General features: G+C 38.7%; 2 protein-coding genes across 2 annotated transcripts in view; both read left to right on the top strand.

The window, feature by feature from the left end:
* The window catches only part of pou6f2 (POU class 6 homeobox 2), a 57,573-nt gene extending 52,796 nt beyond the window's left edge, over positions 1-4,777 (top strand). Inside the window, exons 8-9 of the mRNA XM_068304383.1 lie at positions 68-236; positions 4,012-4,777. Coding sequence (XP_068160484.1) covers positions 68-236; positions 4,012-4,519 — 677 coding nt within the window. The 3' untranslated portion in view covers positions 4,520-4,777. The remainder of the gene's footprint in view (positions 1-67; positions 237-4,011) is intronic.
* A 10,842-nt stretch (positions 4,778-15,619) lies between these two features.
* Positions 15,620-17,153, top strand: otulina (OTU deubiquitinase with linear linkage specificity a). The gene is made up of 3 exons (XM_068304352.1): positions 15,620-15,835; positions 15,931-16,052; positions 16,518-17,153. The coding sequence occupies exons 1-3, from the start codon at positions 15,722-15,724 to the stop codon at positions 16,957-16,959; spliced, it is 678 nt and encodes a 225-aa protein (XP_068160453.1). The 5' UTR covers positions 15,620-15,721; the 3' UTR covers positions 16,960-17,153.
* Positions 17,154-17,245: the final 92 nt, after the last annotated feature.

Genomic DNA, 17,245 nt, shown 5'->3' with positions numbered 1-17,245 from the left:
TACAATGAGGCAAACGGCGAGGGAGCAAAGGGCTAATAAAATGAGGTGTGTGTCTGCTGCGTTGTAGATCCGCAGACCGCCCCCAGCGAGGTGGACGGGGTCAACCTGGAGGAGATTCGTGAATTCGCCAAGGCATTCAAGATCCGCCGGCTGTCCCTGGGCCTGACACAGACTCAGGTGGGCCAGGCACTCAGTGCCGCTGAAGGGCCGGCATACAGTCAGTCCGCCATCTGCAGGTAAGAGCAAACATTCAGGGTAAACCTCTAAGAATAAAGGGTTCAGGATTTCTCATCAGTGCGTCCTAATTCTGTCAAATGAATGCAGATAAAGTTGCGCGCCCTCACCGAGGCTCATCGCTGCCATCTATTTTTCATGCCGTGCTTTAAGAGACATTATGATGATATCAGTGTTTGTAATTGACTATCAGCACCCTGACAAATGAAGCTCTCACGTCTGTACTTAGCCTCCCCCCTGTCACTTCCCCCTCGCCCACCGACATGACATCCGCGCCTTACTTATGCAAAATACATGCAAGTATTACATGAAGCACTTAAAGCATTTAATAATTTCTAAGGGCCGCTCCACCCGAACATGAGAGAGCTCGACAGAGACGATCTGTTAATAAGATTGCCATGTTTTACCGCTGCCATGAGGACAGTTTAATCATAAATGGTGCATCATATATTCATGAGATAATGAGACAATCATCCCTCCTGTTGTTCCACTTGACTTAACATTTTGCCTGAGGATGCCAAATAAGCCGTTTCCGTTTGAAGTCAGAATAATTTGTCCACTTTACAAGGATTTTAAGTGAACAGAATTTAAACCTCTACTAATAGAAGTGTAATTAAAAGATGAATTCACATTTTTTTAGCTTCTACAGCAGTATATTCCCTATTTAATGGAACTCCAGGTCTTATTCCTGTATTAATTTTAATGTCCCTGTACAATACGTGTGCTTTGCTGATGACCTGGGCTGTTTATGTGACAAGGCGCTGCCACACACTGTTAAAAATTTCATCGCATCAACATCAAACGGGCAATAAAATGTGAAACGGTACAGGGCCGGGTTTCTGGTGAGGCCCGGCCGTCTCCAACTAATGTTTAAAGTCTTGAAATCACACATGAAATATTAACCGCCAGGAATTATTTCAAATATTTATAACATACATTAAAAGCCATTAGCTTCAAAAGTAAACATTCTACGGGCTGTTAAGACAATTTTTTTGTTTGTGGACGTCGGACATGACATCCTGATGTTTTAAGTAGAGAGGCAAACTTCACATGCTTTAGTTTAGTTAACATCAATGCAGACATGAAGTTGGAGGAGGACGTCACGTTAGCTCTGGGGCTCCGACTCCACATCCAGACAGGGAACAGACACTGACAGATGCTTCCATCTCGTCTACCTTCATTGCACCGTTTGTCTCCAAGGACTTTATTAGTTATCTAAGGAGGCACAGGCATCACATGAGAGCATCATCAAACCAATGATGCACCAGAGAGCGTCCCTGAAGCCCCGATTTTTGGTTTTGTTAACATGAATATAAAAAAGAGAAAGTATAATCAGAAAATAATTTGTTTCTGTACATTGTTTAATAATGTGTTAGTAATTCTGCTTCATTATGAACACCAAGTGTGTTGTTCTCATTGGTTAAATCTGTAAAAATAATTTTAAATATACAATCAACCACAGAAACATTGGCTCTTTAAACTACAGCCAGCAATTAGGTCGAACAGATATTTGATTTGATAATCTCTTTAAGAATACATTCATAATTAAAAACAGCTAATACTTCAGAAAACAAGATCAACAGTTTTTCGTTTTTCTTTTCTTCTTTAAAAACTAAAAATATATTTAAAGATGTATTATTTTATTTTATTTTATTGTACTGAGCAGTATGAGTGAAACACTCATTGTCTCTATGTAAATGTATAAAATCAGTCAAATTAGAACTTGTTTGTGCGTAAAATAACCAGATAACGTGTGTCTGAGTAATCCCATTACAACTGACCAGTAACGGTACTTCATTATCACATTGCTTTCAGAGTAATATAAATAGATGTGGTCATAAAGACGTCACAATACAAACAGTTTATGGCCTAAAGTGTAATGTAATCACGTTATCTTACTGTATGTATTTTTATGGCCTGACTGTTTTCAATAAACGTCTATATGACAAATGGAACAGAGCCATGACTCTTCACCAAAGTTCAACCAACCAGTCATCAGTTCATTACGTTTAACTGATTGTACTGCAGTCAAAAAGCACTACTGTGTGTCCCGTTCTAGTATATTTTAGATGCATACAAGCACAAACCCCTAAACACAGGCCTCTCTGGTTTGTCAGTGAACCCTCAAGGAGACTGTGAGCCTAAATGCACAGAAGTCCAAGCAGCATCCTAAGATACTTTAGAGACAAGCCAGAGAGGCTGAAGGTGCATTCAGGGCCACTTCCTCCTGCATACCCCAGCTGAGCAGCTCTCAACTCATTTTAGTATCCGTGCTTCCTGTTGATCCATGAAATGTCCTGTCTCTGGTGGCTCCTCATATTTACTAATGTATTCCCTGCCCTGTGAGGCCCTCCTCTTTCCAATGCTTAAGAGAAGGGTTATAAATAATACCTCCTGTCGACAAGGAGGGAGCACCAATGAGGTGTAGAAACGGAGGATGTTCATGCATGCACGGGCATCTCGCCCTCGCTGTCTGCAGCCGATCGACTCGCCACTAAAAATGCCTCGTGTGCATTGTTTGTTCCGCAGAGAGCAGCCACTCCTTTGCAGAGCTCTGCTGCCTTTACATTAGTTATTTTATTTTACTAAAAGCATTTAAAGACATTATACCGGGTTTGACCCAGCAAACACAGAATTTAACTAAACTTGATGTCTAATTAAGGATCATGAGATTAACTAAACTTTTTTATTCTAGAAATGTTAGATTAAGATATTGTTAGCAAAAGAAACCTATGGTGCATTCAGGTGACAGTATGGGACTGCCAAGATTGTCATTCCTCCTCCGATAGCTTTTACTTCATCAGCTATTGAATAAGGGCAACAATTAAAATCTAAAATTGTATAAAAAATAATTTTACTCAAATGTTAACATCATCATTGTCCTCAGAAATCCATCAGTCAATAATAAAATCTGAAATTGTGAAATTTAGTGTTTAATTAAACCAGGATGTAATTAATCTCTGACATATTATGAGAAATAATATTCTTACCTATTTGTTGCCAAAAGACAAGCAAGCTAGATAAAAGTTATTGAGACAGTCATCTTCATCGTTTTAAATTGTAATGCCACAAACTGTTCAGAGCACCTGACAAGAGTCACAGCGTTTCTGTGTTGAGCTTCATTCTCCATTCCTGCTGTGACTTCCTAAAAGGCCTAGAAGAGGTGAAGTCAGAATTATGAGTCATGCAGCAGTAAAGCTGCAGAAAGGATCAGAGTGTGCAAATGTATTCTTATTAAATATAAAATGAGATGTTGTTAGGGGATGAAAGAAAGTCTGAAAAATGTATTAAATGTACATTTTGATGAATAATGGAAGCTCTTTTTGTAAATAAATCATGGTGCCGTATTGCATTAGTGGATTTTTGTTTTTCACCTGATGAAAGAAATTACATATTTTGTGCTTTTGTTTCATTTTGTTTTTATGAGATTTTTTTTCCAGAATTTAAAAACATTTAGGTAGATGATTGATATGTTTTTGGTTCAGCTGGACCTGATTTTAGTTATTGGAACATCTCCTTGCTCCACTATTGCCAATTTGGGACAGAGAACCAGAGCCTCCTCCAGAAAATTAACACACTGCTGGAAACCATCTCCTCCAGCTGCTGCAGCTGAGGTGTTTCCAGGTGCAGAATACAGAGGAGTTTGGCTTGGATGTGTACCTGGATGTTAGTCTCAGTCCCTGTGGCATTCTGGTGGAGGAGACAAAAAGAAAGGCAGCTTATCCCTTGTTCTGGCAGGGCACCTAAGTAAGATTCTTTTTTCTCAATTCTCCCCAGACACACCATCCTGAGAAGCCACTTTTTCCTACCACAGGAAGCCCAAGAGAACACTATAGGTAGCAGTCTGACAGGCAAACTGAACCCTGGCCTTTTATATCCTGCCAGGTTTGAGAAGTTGGACATCACCCCTAAAAGCGCCCAGAAGATTAAGCCCGTTCTGGAGCGCTGGATGGCCGAGGCTGAAGCCCGCCACCGATCCGGCATGCAGAACCTGACTGAGTTTATCGGCAGCGAGCCCTCCAAAAAACGCAAGCGGAGGACCTCTTTCACCCCACAGGCGCTTGAGATCCTCAACAGCCACTTTGAGAAGAACACACACCCCTCTGGACAGGAAATGACTGAAATAGCAGAAAAACTGAACTACGATAGGGAGGTGGTTCGAGTCTGGTTCTGCAACAAGAGGCAAGCCTTGAAAAACACAATAAAACGTTTGAAACAGCCCGACCTCGGCCCGGCTGCAGCGATGGACCCTCTCACCGATTCTCTAGAGGAGCTGCCAAAATGAACGAGCTCTCCAGATATTTAAAAAAAAAAAAAACTAACTAAAAAAAAAAAAGTGGAGTGGAAAAGTGGCAGCCATTAAAAACAACAAAAGGTGGATGAACTTGAAATGAGGACTGAAAATGTTTCAGAGTCTGGACTGGACGGGCAAGTTATGAGTCTGCAAACAAAAACTATGTGTTGTCAGTGTGATTACCACAGCTATGTAAATGACCTTGGCGAAACCAAAAACATGAAAAAGAGATTTAATATCTGAGAATTATGTAAAAAAAAAAATTTAAAAATATGGTGTGCTGTTTCAAAGAGTTTCAGATTCTGGTCTTACAGACCGAACTAAACTTTTGGTTCCAAATTTTGGTTCCCATGAGGAGGGATTTAGTAAGAGATCATACCAAATCTAAACACTATTTACCAAAGTCTGTTGCATCTGAGTACTAAGAATAATTTTGTAATGTAAATGTGCTCTAAATTTTTACATTTGTACTGGCAAATCTAAGCTATATGTGTGAGGTTGAGTATACAATTTATTTATCTCGCTTTTTTTTCTTTATTGTTTGTATGTAAATATCTTTAAAAAAAAAAAGAAAAATGCTGTGTTTGAATTGAAATCACACTGATAAAGTTCTCTTTTGGACAAAAATAACCCTTCGCTGTTAAACGACTGCATAATACTGATGTTCGCCTCTGATTTGTGTTTCATTTTCAGTCACAGTAACTTTTTACAACTTTTACAGGTATTTATTAATAACGTCATGAGATTGTTTCAGAGGTGAAGAAACAAAGGACTTTCACATTATGATGATGATGATGAAGAAGAAGGATTTTAATGTCTGTCGAGTCTACTGAAGCTTTGTTTTGAGCTACTGTGTCATTTTGTTGCCAAAGCCTGATAGCCAAAGAACACATGAACTTCAGCTCAAGGACTGGTAAACGTTTTACCGTTTGGTTTGGTTTTGATTTTGTCACATGGCTTTCTCCATTTTTTTTCTAAAGTGTTTCACTCTGTAGATCACATTTTAACAAAAAAAAACACTATCATGTCAAACAGCTGCAACAGAGTCTGCTGTCATTCCTTATCATGGCAAGAGAGGAACTGTGTTGAATTTTCATTTAGCCTCAATTTGCTTCTGTGTGCTTCAACTCAAAACACACAAACAGTGGTGGGATGAAATTAGGTTATTTAGGATTGAACAATATTGTTAAAATTTTTCCAAGTCACTTAAAAATAACACCTCATTTTATCCTTTTTCTTACTAAAAGGTGTATTTGAAGGCTGTGACAACCTAGCCCATTCCAGCTTTTTGTAAACGGAATATTTCAACTGATATTCTTTTCTCCACAGATGCACGTTGTTCCTTTATATCCTGCACCCCAATGAAACTATGAAGGTTTACAGATGTTACAATCAATGGATGTCTTTTTCCTTACTTATAAATCGATTTCTACTGCAGTCAACTACTTAAAAGGGTTGTTTTAAAGAGATTCACCTTGCATTTGTGGTTATTTGTTTTCAAAATGAGGTTAATTTCAGTTCAGTGATGTAATTATTAATTGACTCTCCATCACCGTGTTCTTATTCAGTGTGTATTACTCTCAGAGAAATGTCAGTATTTCAGAGAATAAACCTCCAGGACTGTCACTGCAAATATTTGGCTTTCACCAAAACCCTCACAGGACAGGAAGAAGGGGAAAAAAAGGTGACTGTTGAGAATAAGTGTCACATGTCAGAATGAGTGAACTTAATTTGAAGTGAGGTGAAATTTGATGCAATTTATTCAGAATCATGTGTCTGCTCGATATCTGTCCTTCCATGTCACATTGGTTACCCCTGTGCACTGCTGTGTTCTTCTTCACTGCCTGCAAAACACTAACTGTTAGAAAAAACACAAAGAAGCTTTATATATTTTAAAAGAAGAGGGAGTTTTGAAGAAATGTCAACTGCAGACAGTTTTTTCTTATTATTATAATTTTTATTTTATCCATTTAGTAGAATTCAAACTGAAACTTCATCTGCATGTCACCAGAAATGAAGGCATCATGCTTTCATTTTGCTAACACCTCAAATTAGTTTTTTTTTTCTTTTAATGTTATTTAATTGATTCAGGACAAATCTTTGGCCAAGTTTCACGTCTACATCCACCCACCAGACAAACATGAGAAAGCAGCAGGTCGCTGCAGGCAGGACACGGATCCGCTCTGAGGCTTACCAATAAAGCTGTAACCAAAACCAAATAATAGAACAGAAAGGAGGAAGACAGAAAAGAGTTATGCCTTCGCTCAACTTTTCAATGCTGGACCAAAGCTCTATAGTTATGCACATTGTACAGAGAAATAGATTCATGATGTTGACAATCTTTAAAATCTGAGATAACAGAATTAAAGTGTAGACGTGTACAGTAGTTCATCCAAGGTTTACCTCAGTGCTGTTCTTGGGAGAATTGTGACGCCATACAAGCAGCAGCAGGTCAGTAGAAAAGACAGATTACTCTGCACTGGGTCTGTATGTTCACCTTTAATGTGAAGGGAGAGGTGTGTGTTTTTTTATGTGACACATAATTATTTCATTTTAGTGAAATGTGTTCCCAAGTTGCCTGTGGCTCTTCGTTCATCTGTTTTGTTTTATTTTTTAGTATTATTGTTGAATTATTTGTCCTCCGTTGTGGCGTACAGATGTTGACCCATGAGAAGGAGATTATGGTAATGTTGCTCTGAACACAAATTAGGATGATTTCCAAATCACCTTTAATGCTTTTATGAAATTTTACTAACGCAAACAAACTATTTTGACCATTAGTTTATCATCAAAGAACCTGAAGCCAAAGCCGAAGAGCCTGGAGAGGTCGGTTTTCATTTTTTTATAGACTGAAAATTGTACTTAATCAATAGAGCAATATCTGTTTGGTCAGTTAAGCAGCACTTTGTGTATTTCCAAAAAAAAGAAAGAAAAAAAGCTTCAAGTATGTCACATTGATTTGTACCATAATTAGTAATAAACAATTGTTTGACATGATTTTTGTGTCCTGTTTTTAGTGGTATTATATTTTAAAACTTGATGTTGGACCTTGGTGAGGTTTACAGTAAGGTTTTTTATTTTTTGGTGTGTTTTTTTTTTACATTTAAACAGATGTTGTCGCATGTAAACATCATGCAATAAAATTATGACAATATCACCTAGACAGCCAGTTTAATTTGTACACAACCACTGCTAGCTAATCAAGATATTAATATTTTCTATAATGTTAATATTAAAACAAAACTTTTGTTTATCTTTTATTCATCCCAAAAAAAACTAATGATTGATATCCTATAACACATTTATGTTACCTAAGTCCTGCTAAAGCTTACGATGCGTCCACACGCAGAAAGAGCATATTTCCATGCCAGTTTCAGGTCACGTGACAGTGGGGTCATGGGAGGGTCATTGAAATTCACGCACATTGTTTACGGAAGTGATTCGAATAAACCCTAAAATTGACCAATGACGTTACGCGACGTGATAACTCACCCAATGAGAGAGAAGCCTGATTAATCCCTGCTTGTTTATTTCCGATGAGCAGCAGTTACCTTCTATTGAACTGTTGTGAAACTTTTTTTAGTGATTAGCTGCGTTTAAATGACATTTTTTCCAATTAGAGTTGACTCTATAATTTGCACTTTATAATTATATACATGCCGAAATGAGTTAGTAGATAAATTCAAACAGACACAAACAGGTTAAACTTCTGCCTGACTGTAACAGCTCTGAGTGCGGAGTTTCCACCATACTACAGATCGGTTTATTTAAAAAATAAAAAAAAACTTTTTTAAATCTTTTTAAACTCTACTCAAAAACAAACATTTCTGAACTCTTTCTGCGCATGCGCTACAAATCATCCCGCAGTTTTGGCATCGTTAAATCTGCGGTGTTAATTGACTCGTAGTGTTTTGAGCGCAAACAACAGAATATTTGATGTGGTTAATGAGAGAAAATGTTACAAAAACAGCCTCACATTCAATATTTAGCCATTTATTTAGATATCCTTGGGGTCAGTGGAGAAGAATACATGTCAGGTTTGCTTCTCATCAAAGCTTCATGTGTTTGCCTCACCAAAAAACAACCAGACAAGTGTAAAGAAGAGTAAATATATAAATAAAGAAGGAGAAAGCCTTTTGAAACTAAACTCAAAAGTTTGATACGGCTTCCGTGTCCGTGATGCCTTTGAAAAAAGAGGCAGGCTGCCGAAAAGAAAGTAAATAAATAAATAATAATAATAAAAAGCACAGACAACATAAATTATTAACATTAGACTGAAAACTGATGCTCAAGATGCTTTTTTGTCTTCCTTTCAGCTCGCTCTCCCTCTTCATTTCAAAACACTGCATGTATTTTTGAGTGGTGATGGCTGAGGTGTACACAGCTCAACTCCACTCATTTGATGTTCTTTTGTTGTCTATTTTCATTGTCTTTCCCATTAACAATGTAATTGTGCAGATGCAGCTCCTGACCCATATATGTTTTCTCAAGCTGTTTGCATCGCTGCCACTGATAAAAGTTTCCTTCCCGTCGTTTCTCCGCAGCAGTTAGGAATCCTGACAGAGAATTATAGAGTAAATGTCACCGTTTGAGATTTCTGTCACTCATTTTTCAGGGTGAATCTGATAAGAATGTGTCACGCATAAAACCTCTGTTCCTGTTTGTGCACATTTTTCAAATTCCCTTTTGTTTGCCATGATTTTTCAAGTCAAATCAGAAAGAAAAGATGGTGACAAATGAAAGTATATTCCCATTCCTAGAAACTTTGAGCCCTAAAGCCTCTTTATACTTTTGTCCAAGCAGATTTTAAAATATCAATCATTTAAAAACAACAACAGTCAACATTTTCTTTGCTGTTCTCAGTCTTGATGAAGAGTTGTGGAGATAATGATGCAAAGTAAACACCTCTGCAGACGAAACCTGAGAAAGTTCCCTACCTTTGAGTCAGCACAGGAATAAAGAATAAAAAGAAAAAAACAAAATATCTGCTGTGTAAAAAAGCCGAATAGTGACAAACTACTCATTTAATTAAATCGATCACTGTACGTTCAAATTCAAAAAACCTTCTTATAACTTTTGTATTACATTATTATTATTATTATTATTATTATTATTATTATTATTATTATTATTATTATTATTGTTATTATTAATGATAATAGTAAAAAAAATTTGAAACATATTTTCTTACTTCACTACTTTTATTGAATGCTGTAGTCACATTTCAGATCAATATTTAACATTAAAAGATAATTTATTTGAGATTAAACCAGTGTTAGTAATTAACAATAATAAGAAAATATAAGTAATTCACATCTGTAAGTGAGTGTGGGAGAAACATGGGCATGAAGTTACATGCAGCTTGTAGCTGACATGCTGTGTCATGTATGACTTTAACGTGTTCTGGGCCTTCAGATATGGCGTCAGCAAACCTGAGGTCAGCAGCGTCATGTGACTCATGTTGACCTCTGGGTTTAGAACCAGTGAAGGGATCATTGCTGGCAGTTATTTTTAGTAATTTGAACATCCGTATGCCTCTTTTGTAATATTTCATGAGTCACTCAACATTGAATGAATGCAGGACAGCTGTATGTCCCCTGTTGGCATGATGTCATGTAAAATAAAGTCATACTTTAAGTTGGTGACATCACGACAACACAGGGCCACATTGGATTACTGATGTCTGATCTGGATCAGTCAAAATACCCAAAGGCTCCAGGTCGAACCCAGAATCTCCTCATCGTGAGACGAGGGTCCCGACAGCTAGACCCCACAAACACTGGATCAAACCCACAGACACCAGCTGGTCTCCGTATGAAGAACCGAAACAGAACCGGATTGCGGACCCCCATTCTCTACCGATGCTCTGACTTGTTGCAATAAAACATCCCGACCTGCAGCCACCTGAAATGATCCTGAATGAGGAGAGGGAGGCGGGAGGGAAATATTATGACATGTTGGAGCTCCAAATGGATTATGTTTCAATATCAGTCAGGACACAGAAAACAGAGAGGTGGATGGAGAGGGTGCATGTGTTGGATGCAGATGGTTTTAAATTGCTGCCTTTGTTTTCCATCAGGCATGAAGCATTCACTTCCCTTATCTTTCAGACAATGTGCAGCGGGCTGATGTTCTGGGTAAATGAACTGTCTGTAAATCCCTCACCCTCCACTCCTCCACCTTCTTGTTTTCACTTCCAGCTCAAGGTTGAGATGTTGGTACACTGGCTGTGAAGCCCGAGCCGCTCAGGCGTCTCCCACTTTGCTGCTCTGCACACCCAGATGCCTCTGGGGGTGCAATTACCAGATCCTCACATGCAATCAGGTTTGGTCATGCATATGATCCCTTTTGCTTTCACTGTTGTTTCTGGGGTGTTGTTGTTTTTTTTCTGCATTATTAGCAATGACACAGTGTGAGGTATTTGCACATAGAGGAGTTAATAGCCCAGGTCTTTACAGAGACACCTGTCTGACTTGAGCAGCTGATTGCATCGCCGTACAGGCCATTAAACTCTCTAGCAGCACCGTTTTTGTTTTTTTTAATAGGTGTCTTTAGGCTGTGACGACTCTGTTTCCAAAGCAGCGGCCTGAACTCCGCTCGGCGTTTCTGTGCAGGAATCTTTTCCCAAATGCCCAACAATACTGTGAGAGCGTCGGTGGCGCTCCACCAGCCTTCAGCACATGCAGTCAACACTCCGGATCTCCGTAATGTAGCAGATAAAGGACAGTAATCAATAACACTTTATTTAAAAGCCACACACAGACTGAATACCTTCTTTTGAATTAAATAATCATTCTCTGAGAAACACAAGGACATGGTGAGGAAAAAAAAATCCATTTGAAAGATCACACTGTATGTCAGAGAATAGTTTAAATAGTTTATTTCATAGTTATTTCAGTCAATACCTTTGTGCTGATAGTAAAGAAAGAATGATGACTCTCTTTGTTTTGACCTTGAGCATCAAAGGTGTTTTTATGAAGGAATTGGAGTTTAAACACCGACATTTATTAGCTTTTCTGTTTGTCTGTCATCTTGTGCCTGATTGTATTTGTGCATCACAGGATGAGCTGATTATGATCTGAAGCTGCTTCGGGTCTTTTGTGAAACATAAAATGTTGTGGGAGGATGGGTTAAGGGTAGGTCAAAGGTCAAGAGTTGGGAACATATATCGGTCAGTGCCGTTAACCCGTCTCTAGATCACATAGTTTGTATCATTGATTTTGCATAATTCACAATATTGAACTTGGAGTCATTAAAGTTAAGTATGTCTTCTAGAAGAATCTGCATCTTTAAGGCTCAAGGATCTTAATCGGGTTTGCTAATCATCCTGGAAACATTATATTTTCTGCAGTACTAGTTTTGCAGACACCTTTGTTTCTTTCATTCATTTACATCACAAGTGGAAATGTTTAGGAATCACTGTCTTAGTACATCAAAGTGCTACTGGATCTACTTTTACAAGAAACTTTGGAAAGGATTTAAATTTTCTACATCCTGAAGATCAACGTATTTGACCAACATTAGAACTTTGAAGCTACAGTTAACCTGGAAGATACCACGGAAGAAGATGTGAAAAGAACACCGGTGATGAAGAGTTTGAAGGTCACACGACTGGTTTTTCAATCTTACAAAACTTTTATTCCGCTGCATCTCTGATAAAAATCATGCACTCTTTCCTCGACTATATTTGTCCGACAACTTTACTGAGTTTCATGATGACATTTTTGGAGCTGTTCTCACCCAGAGTTCCTCAAGTGTCTCCAGATTTGATGAAGTTTTCTGATAACCTGAAGGATTACTTTCCATTAAAGTGGTTGGAAAAAAGTCCTCTACATCTTCATTACTGTTTAAAGTATTTTGAAAACGTTCTACTTAAATGTAAAATATTACAACTATCACCACTCGTGTCTCCTGAAAATCGAAGATTACTGCTTGAAAGTAGATGAAAGTGAAATAGTTTCTCCTCCTGTCAGGTAGTTTGTAAGCAGCTCATGTAAAACCCTTTGGCAAAGTGCAGCCCTCCTGCACACGGGTCACCGCTGCTTCAAGAGCTGCAGGAAAATAACTGGTCCTGCCCTTCATCATCCTCTCATCCCATTGACCTCTACATATACAGTATAGTATACTTACAGCACATGCAGAGAGCGCGAAAGGGGAGGGGAAAGGAGAGTGATTGCATCTCTGAAGGCACTAAGAGAGCAGATATGGATGAGAGAGGAGTGACATGATCGGACACATCTTTGCTTTCTTATTAGTGAGGGTCTTTTTTTTTTTCTCTTTTTTTTTACGGGGGCCGTGATGAAACCCCACTTCGTACATCTGTGGAAAATGGCCAGGGGAAATCACAGTTGAGAATCACTCAAAGACAGGGAGATGTCAACAGGCACATAATGATAGCTGATGGCCCCAGAACACTCTCCCCTTTTCCCTCTCAGCCTTACCTGCCCAAGTCGCGCCGCACTAGAAAACATAATTAGAGCTAAAACTGAGGGACGGATGCTTTATCTCGATGTTTTCTGTAAGCATTGCTCTTTGTTTTATACATATGGGAGACCTTTTTTTCTTCTGCCCCCTCCCTCCACCCCAATCTTTCTTTCACTTCATGGAGACGAGGAGGAGGAGGAGAGCTCCCTCTGTGAGATGCCAAGGTGCTCCCAGTCCATTGTGCTGCTTGGCTGTCAGGTTAAATTAGGGAGTACAGGCTCCGTGAGTGTAAAAAAATCAATACTTGATGGAAGATTGCTCCCCGGAAAATCTGTTTTGATTCCAGGATTAATTCTTGACCAAAGGCTCCAGCAAAATGACATGCCATTAGCCTGAAAATGAACACATTCTGCAGTGGAAATTGGATGGAAATGTGTCAGGTGATTGCCCCGGTTGCTTGTTTTGACTCTTCGAGCGAGGGGACTCGAGGTGTGGCTGCCATGAATGAGGCCTCCATTTCCAGAACAGAAGCAACTCCACCATGGCCTTTGAGTGGTCTCAAGGCCATTGTTGTCCAGCAGCTGCAAATGTCTTCCAACAAGGTGAAAGGCATTCTCCCAGCGACTCCGCTCTCCTGTGTGCTCCAGGAAGCATGGCATGAAGAATGAGAATATCTGAAAACAAAATCCATCATTCTTTTACCTAAGAGTGAGGAAAAAGGAAGCAGAAGGATGCATTATTGATGAGTGAATAATGTGTTTGTCATGACCGATGACATTTGCTATGTTGAAAACTTAAACAGGAAGCTGTAAAGATGCACCGGACAGCGATTTGATGCATTCAAGCTGCACCAAACATGCGGGGAAAAAAACAACTGATGTGATTTCTGACATCCTGGTGACCTGACTCTGACCAGAACAGTTTTAAGATTTAATGACTTCAATCTGTATTTGATTAAACTTAATAAATGGTATTTAATTACCTTTTATTACAGCTGCAGTCATCAAATAGACACAGATGTAAATATACATTCCACATTTAGGTTACATTTGTTTGGATTATTTTCAGTTATTTTTTGACTTTCAGTTTTCAGCTTTATGTTTTTAAATTTAAAAAAAAACAATTCAGTGACTATATACAGTTTTTAAGAGTTTTTCTATCAAAGAATGTGAATCAAACCGTCAATCCTGTTTGCTTTCTGCGGCCCCTAAAGATCACTCAATCCAGAGTTTTCAATTGGTTGCTATTGTTTTCGCAAGTTTATGTGAAAAAGCACGAAAAATTAATTTGTGTTTCATTTATTTTATAATACTCATTGTTCATACCCCCGAAATATTGAATAATTCTGCTACAGTGATGAAAAAGCAGCATGACATCGATGATGATGATGATGATGATGATGATGATGATGATGATGATGATGATGATGATGATGATGATGATGATGATGATGATGATGATGACGATGATGTTGATGAGAGATAAGTTGGTGTATATGATGATGGTAAATGTGATCGACCGGCGTCTCTGAACTCTGAGGATCGTCACTGATGGCGCTCCTGCTCAGTTCTCCTGCGGGCCACTAGCGCCCCCTGCAGGGTTAGTAGACATCACACCGGACTTGTGGTGCCGCTGGATGGCGGTGTGCACCACAGCTTCACACTGAACGTCACACAAGTAGGATGAAAGACAAGAATCCTATGACATGTAACATTCAGAACGAGCTTTTATTGTAGGCTTAAAATAGTCAAATAAATAAAGCTCCTCAAGTGTCTCCAAATAAGAAATAATAACAGTAAAATTGACATCTTTTGTATTTCAAAAGGACGGAAATATCTATTTTTAAAATTCCAATGTTTGTCCAAGAAGTTGGAGCCCAGCCTGCTAATGGGTAAGAGCAGGGCCTGCCCAAGCCTCCAATGGGGGTTTGAGCAACGCTTGTTTTGTGGGCCCCTCTATCAGTCAATAATGCCAATCAATGATCATATGCACGTGTATCATCTACTATTACAAATACACTTGTAAAACTCAATTTGAGAACTTCTTGTTAGTTGATTTTAATCAATGATGATAAATATTGTAGAGGCAGACAACACATTTGCCAACTTGGGCATCAATTCGCATCTCTACATTTACAGATCTGTACATTTACACAGAATCCTGGTAGTGTTTTCTTTTTTGACAAATAACATAAATTTCATGTTGCATTACTGATCACTCAAATATGCAAAAAAAAAAATCTAGTTTTAATAATAAAAATGTAAATATATTTTTCAAATTTACTAGTCTTTGCTGTTACTTGTTGGTGGTCGGGGCTCTAAGCAGGAGCTTAGTTGTCCTGTGCTTTGGGCTGGTTCTGGGTACGAGCAAAAGAAAGTTGATTACTTCTATCCATAAAAAAACTGTATTGCATTTTTAACCCAACGACTACTTCTATATGTTAATATTAAGGTTGTATAAATTGTTGAACATTTGTAAATGCAGTGTTTCAAAAAGAAGTGTAAAATGTTTTATTTATACTCGTATAATTATTATAATTATTAGACTCGTAATCTAAATCCTGCTTTACGTCTTCCGGTCCGGTAGGTGGCGGTGTAACTTTGTGCGCTATTACCAAATTCTCCTACCGCAATTAAAAATAAAAGAAGAAATGACGCGGAATGATGACGTACATCCATCGGCTATTTTATAAAGTGCTCTATATTAGTCAAACTTAGATGAGACTGAGACTCGACAGTATTTATTACAGTGTTTAATAATAAGCCCACGATGGCGTGGGTTAAATCGGTTTCCTACAGTGGGGACGATGTTTTCGATGAGAACGCAGATGATCTGAATCTAATGAGCAAAGAGTGGGCGAGCAGCATGAAGAGGCGACATCGGGTGAGCCTCACGTTGATCCTCGCGTGTTTTTGACGGATACCCCGTACGTGTTAGTTGTGTCTGCCAGACTAAATTTATTTTTCCCGTCGGGGCAGGACGGGTATGTGGACGGAGCTGACGTCGGGGAGGACGCCTTTCTGCAGGTCGGCTTCAGAATGGGCTTCTTGGAGGGAGCAGCTCAGACCGCAGCTGTTGGGCGTCTCAAAGGAATGCTGAGGTGAGTTTATCCGATATGTTCAATGTCATCACATAAACCAATATTATTTATTTTTTATGTCCTGGTATTGGTTTTTAAATATCAACCATACCGTGAATTCTATTGTTGGAATCGATAAGCATCAACTAGGGAGATTATTGTGTTTGAGAATTATCATGCTTTTTTTTGTTTTTCAATATTAATTACATATTTTGACAAAGGGTATTGTTATTTGATTCACTTTTTGTAGGATCCCAGAGTGGCTATAAACAAACATATAAACTTTCCTACTCTGACTTTCAGTTTTTCCTTGCATCCCTGGGAAAAAAACAACTCTTACATTTAATATTTCTACCTCTTTCCTGCACAGAACGATCATTAGTCGTAATGTTCTGGTCATTACTGAAAGCTTTTATTTTCACTCTCTTCTCTGTGTTCTGTGGCATTGTATCTAACACTGTTGTCTCTTTGTGTGACATGTCACAGTGCTCTATCTTGCTGGTGCCGGATCCAACATCCGGAAAGTGCCATTCCAGCCTCAGTGTCTGACCTTCTGCAGCAGGTATCATTGTATGAAGACTCAATCGTGGACGGCCTCAAAAAGGCTTTGGAAAATCCTCCTCCTAGTGTGACCTCCATCTCCGAGGGCATAGAGGATCTGGGGGTGAAGCAGGAAGAGTCAGGCTGCTCTGGAGATGCAGGTTGCTGTGGAGAGGGATGTAAAGAAGCCAACTGCTGCAGGGGAGGAGAAAAAATGGACCTGGATGTTCCTCAGCAAAAACCAAAGCCCCATTGCATTTCCACTAATTGCTCCTCCAGCAGAAGTGAAAACTTGAACTACCTTGTGCAGCGCTGCTTGGATCTAGTTTCAGAACTCGGACTGCCACAGGAGCTGATCAGTCATATACAGGAGCTCAAGAACATTTAAGAGCAAGAGAATCACAGTGATTATGAACATTTCTTTGATGGGCATGTAAACTAGGAAACGGAAACTAAAAAATGGTTTCTTTATAAATTTCTTACACACAGCTATGATGTGTGTGTACATATACTGTACTTTATTTATATACTGTACTGCAAAATGTAATTTTGCATTCACAAATTGGTGGAATTTTTAAAATAAAATTGAATCTGCTGGTTTTGTCTGAATTTCTGAATATATTATTTTATTACCTATCTATTAATTAGATTACATCTTATTTATTACTCACCAT

The sequence above is a fragment of the Antennarius striatus genome, chromosome 20 (assembly GCF_040054535.1).
Source record: "Antennarius striatus isolate MH-2024 chromosome 20, ASM4005453v1, whole genome shotgun sequence".
In the NCBI taxonomy this organism is placed as follows: domain Eukaryota; kingdom Metazoa; phylum Chordata; class Actinopteri; order Lophiiformes; family Antennariidae; genus Antennarius; species Antennarius striatus.
The sequence above is the reverse complement of the archived record's forward strand: the minus strand, read 5'-3'. Positions and strand labels throughout refer to the sequence as shown.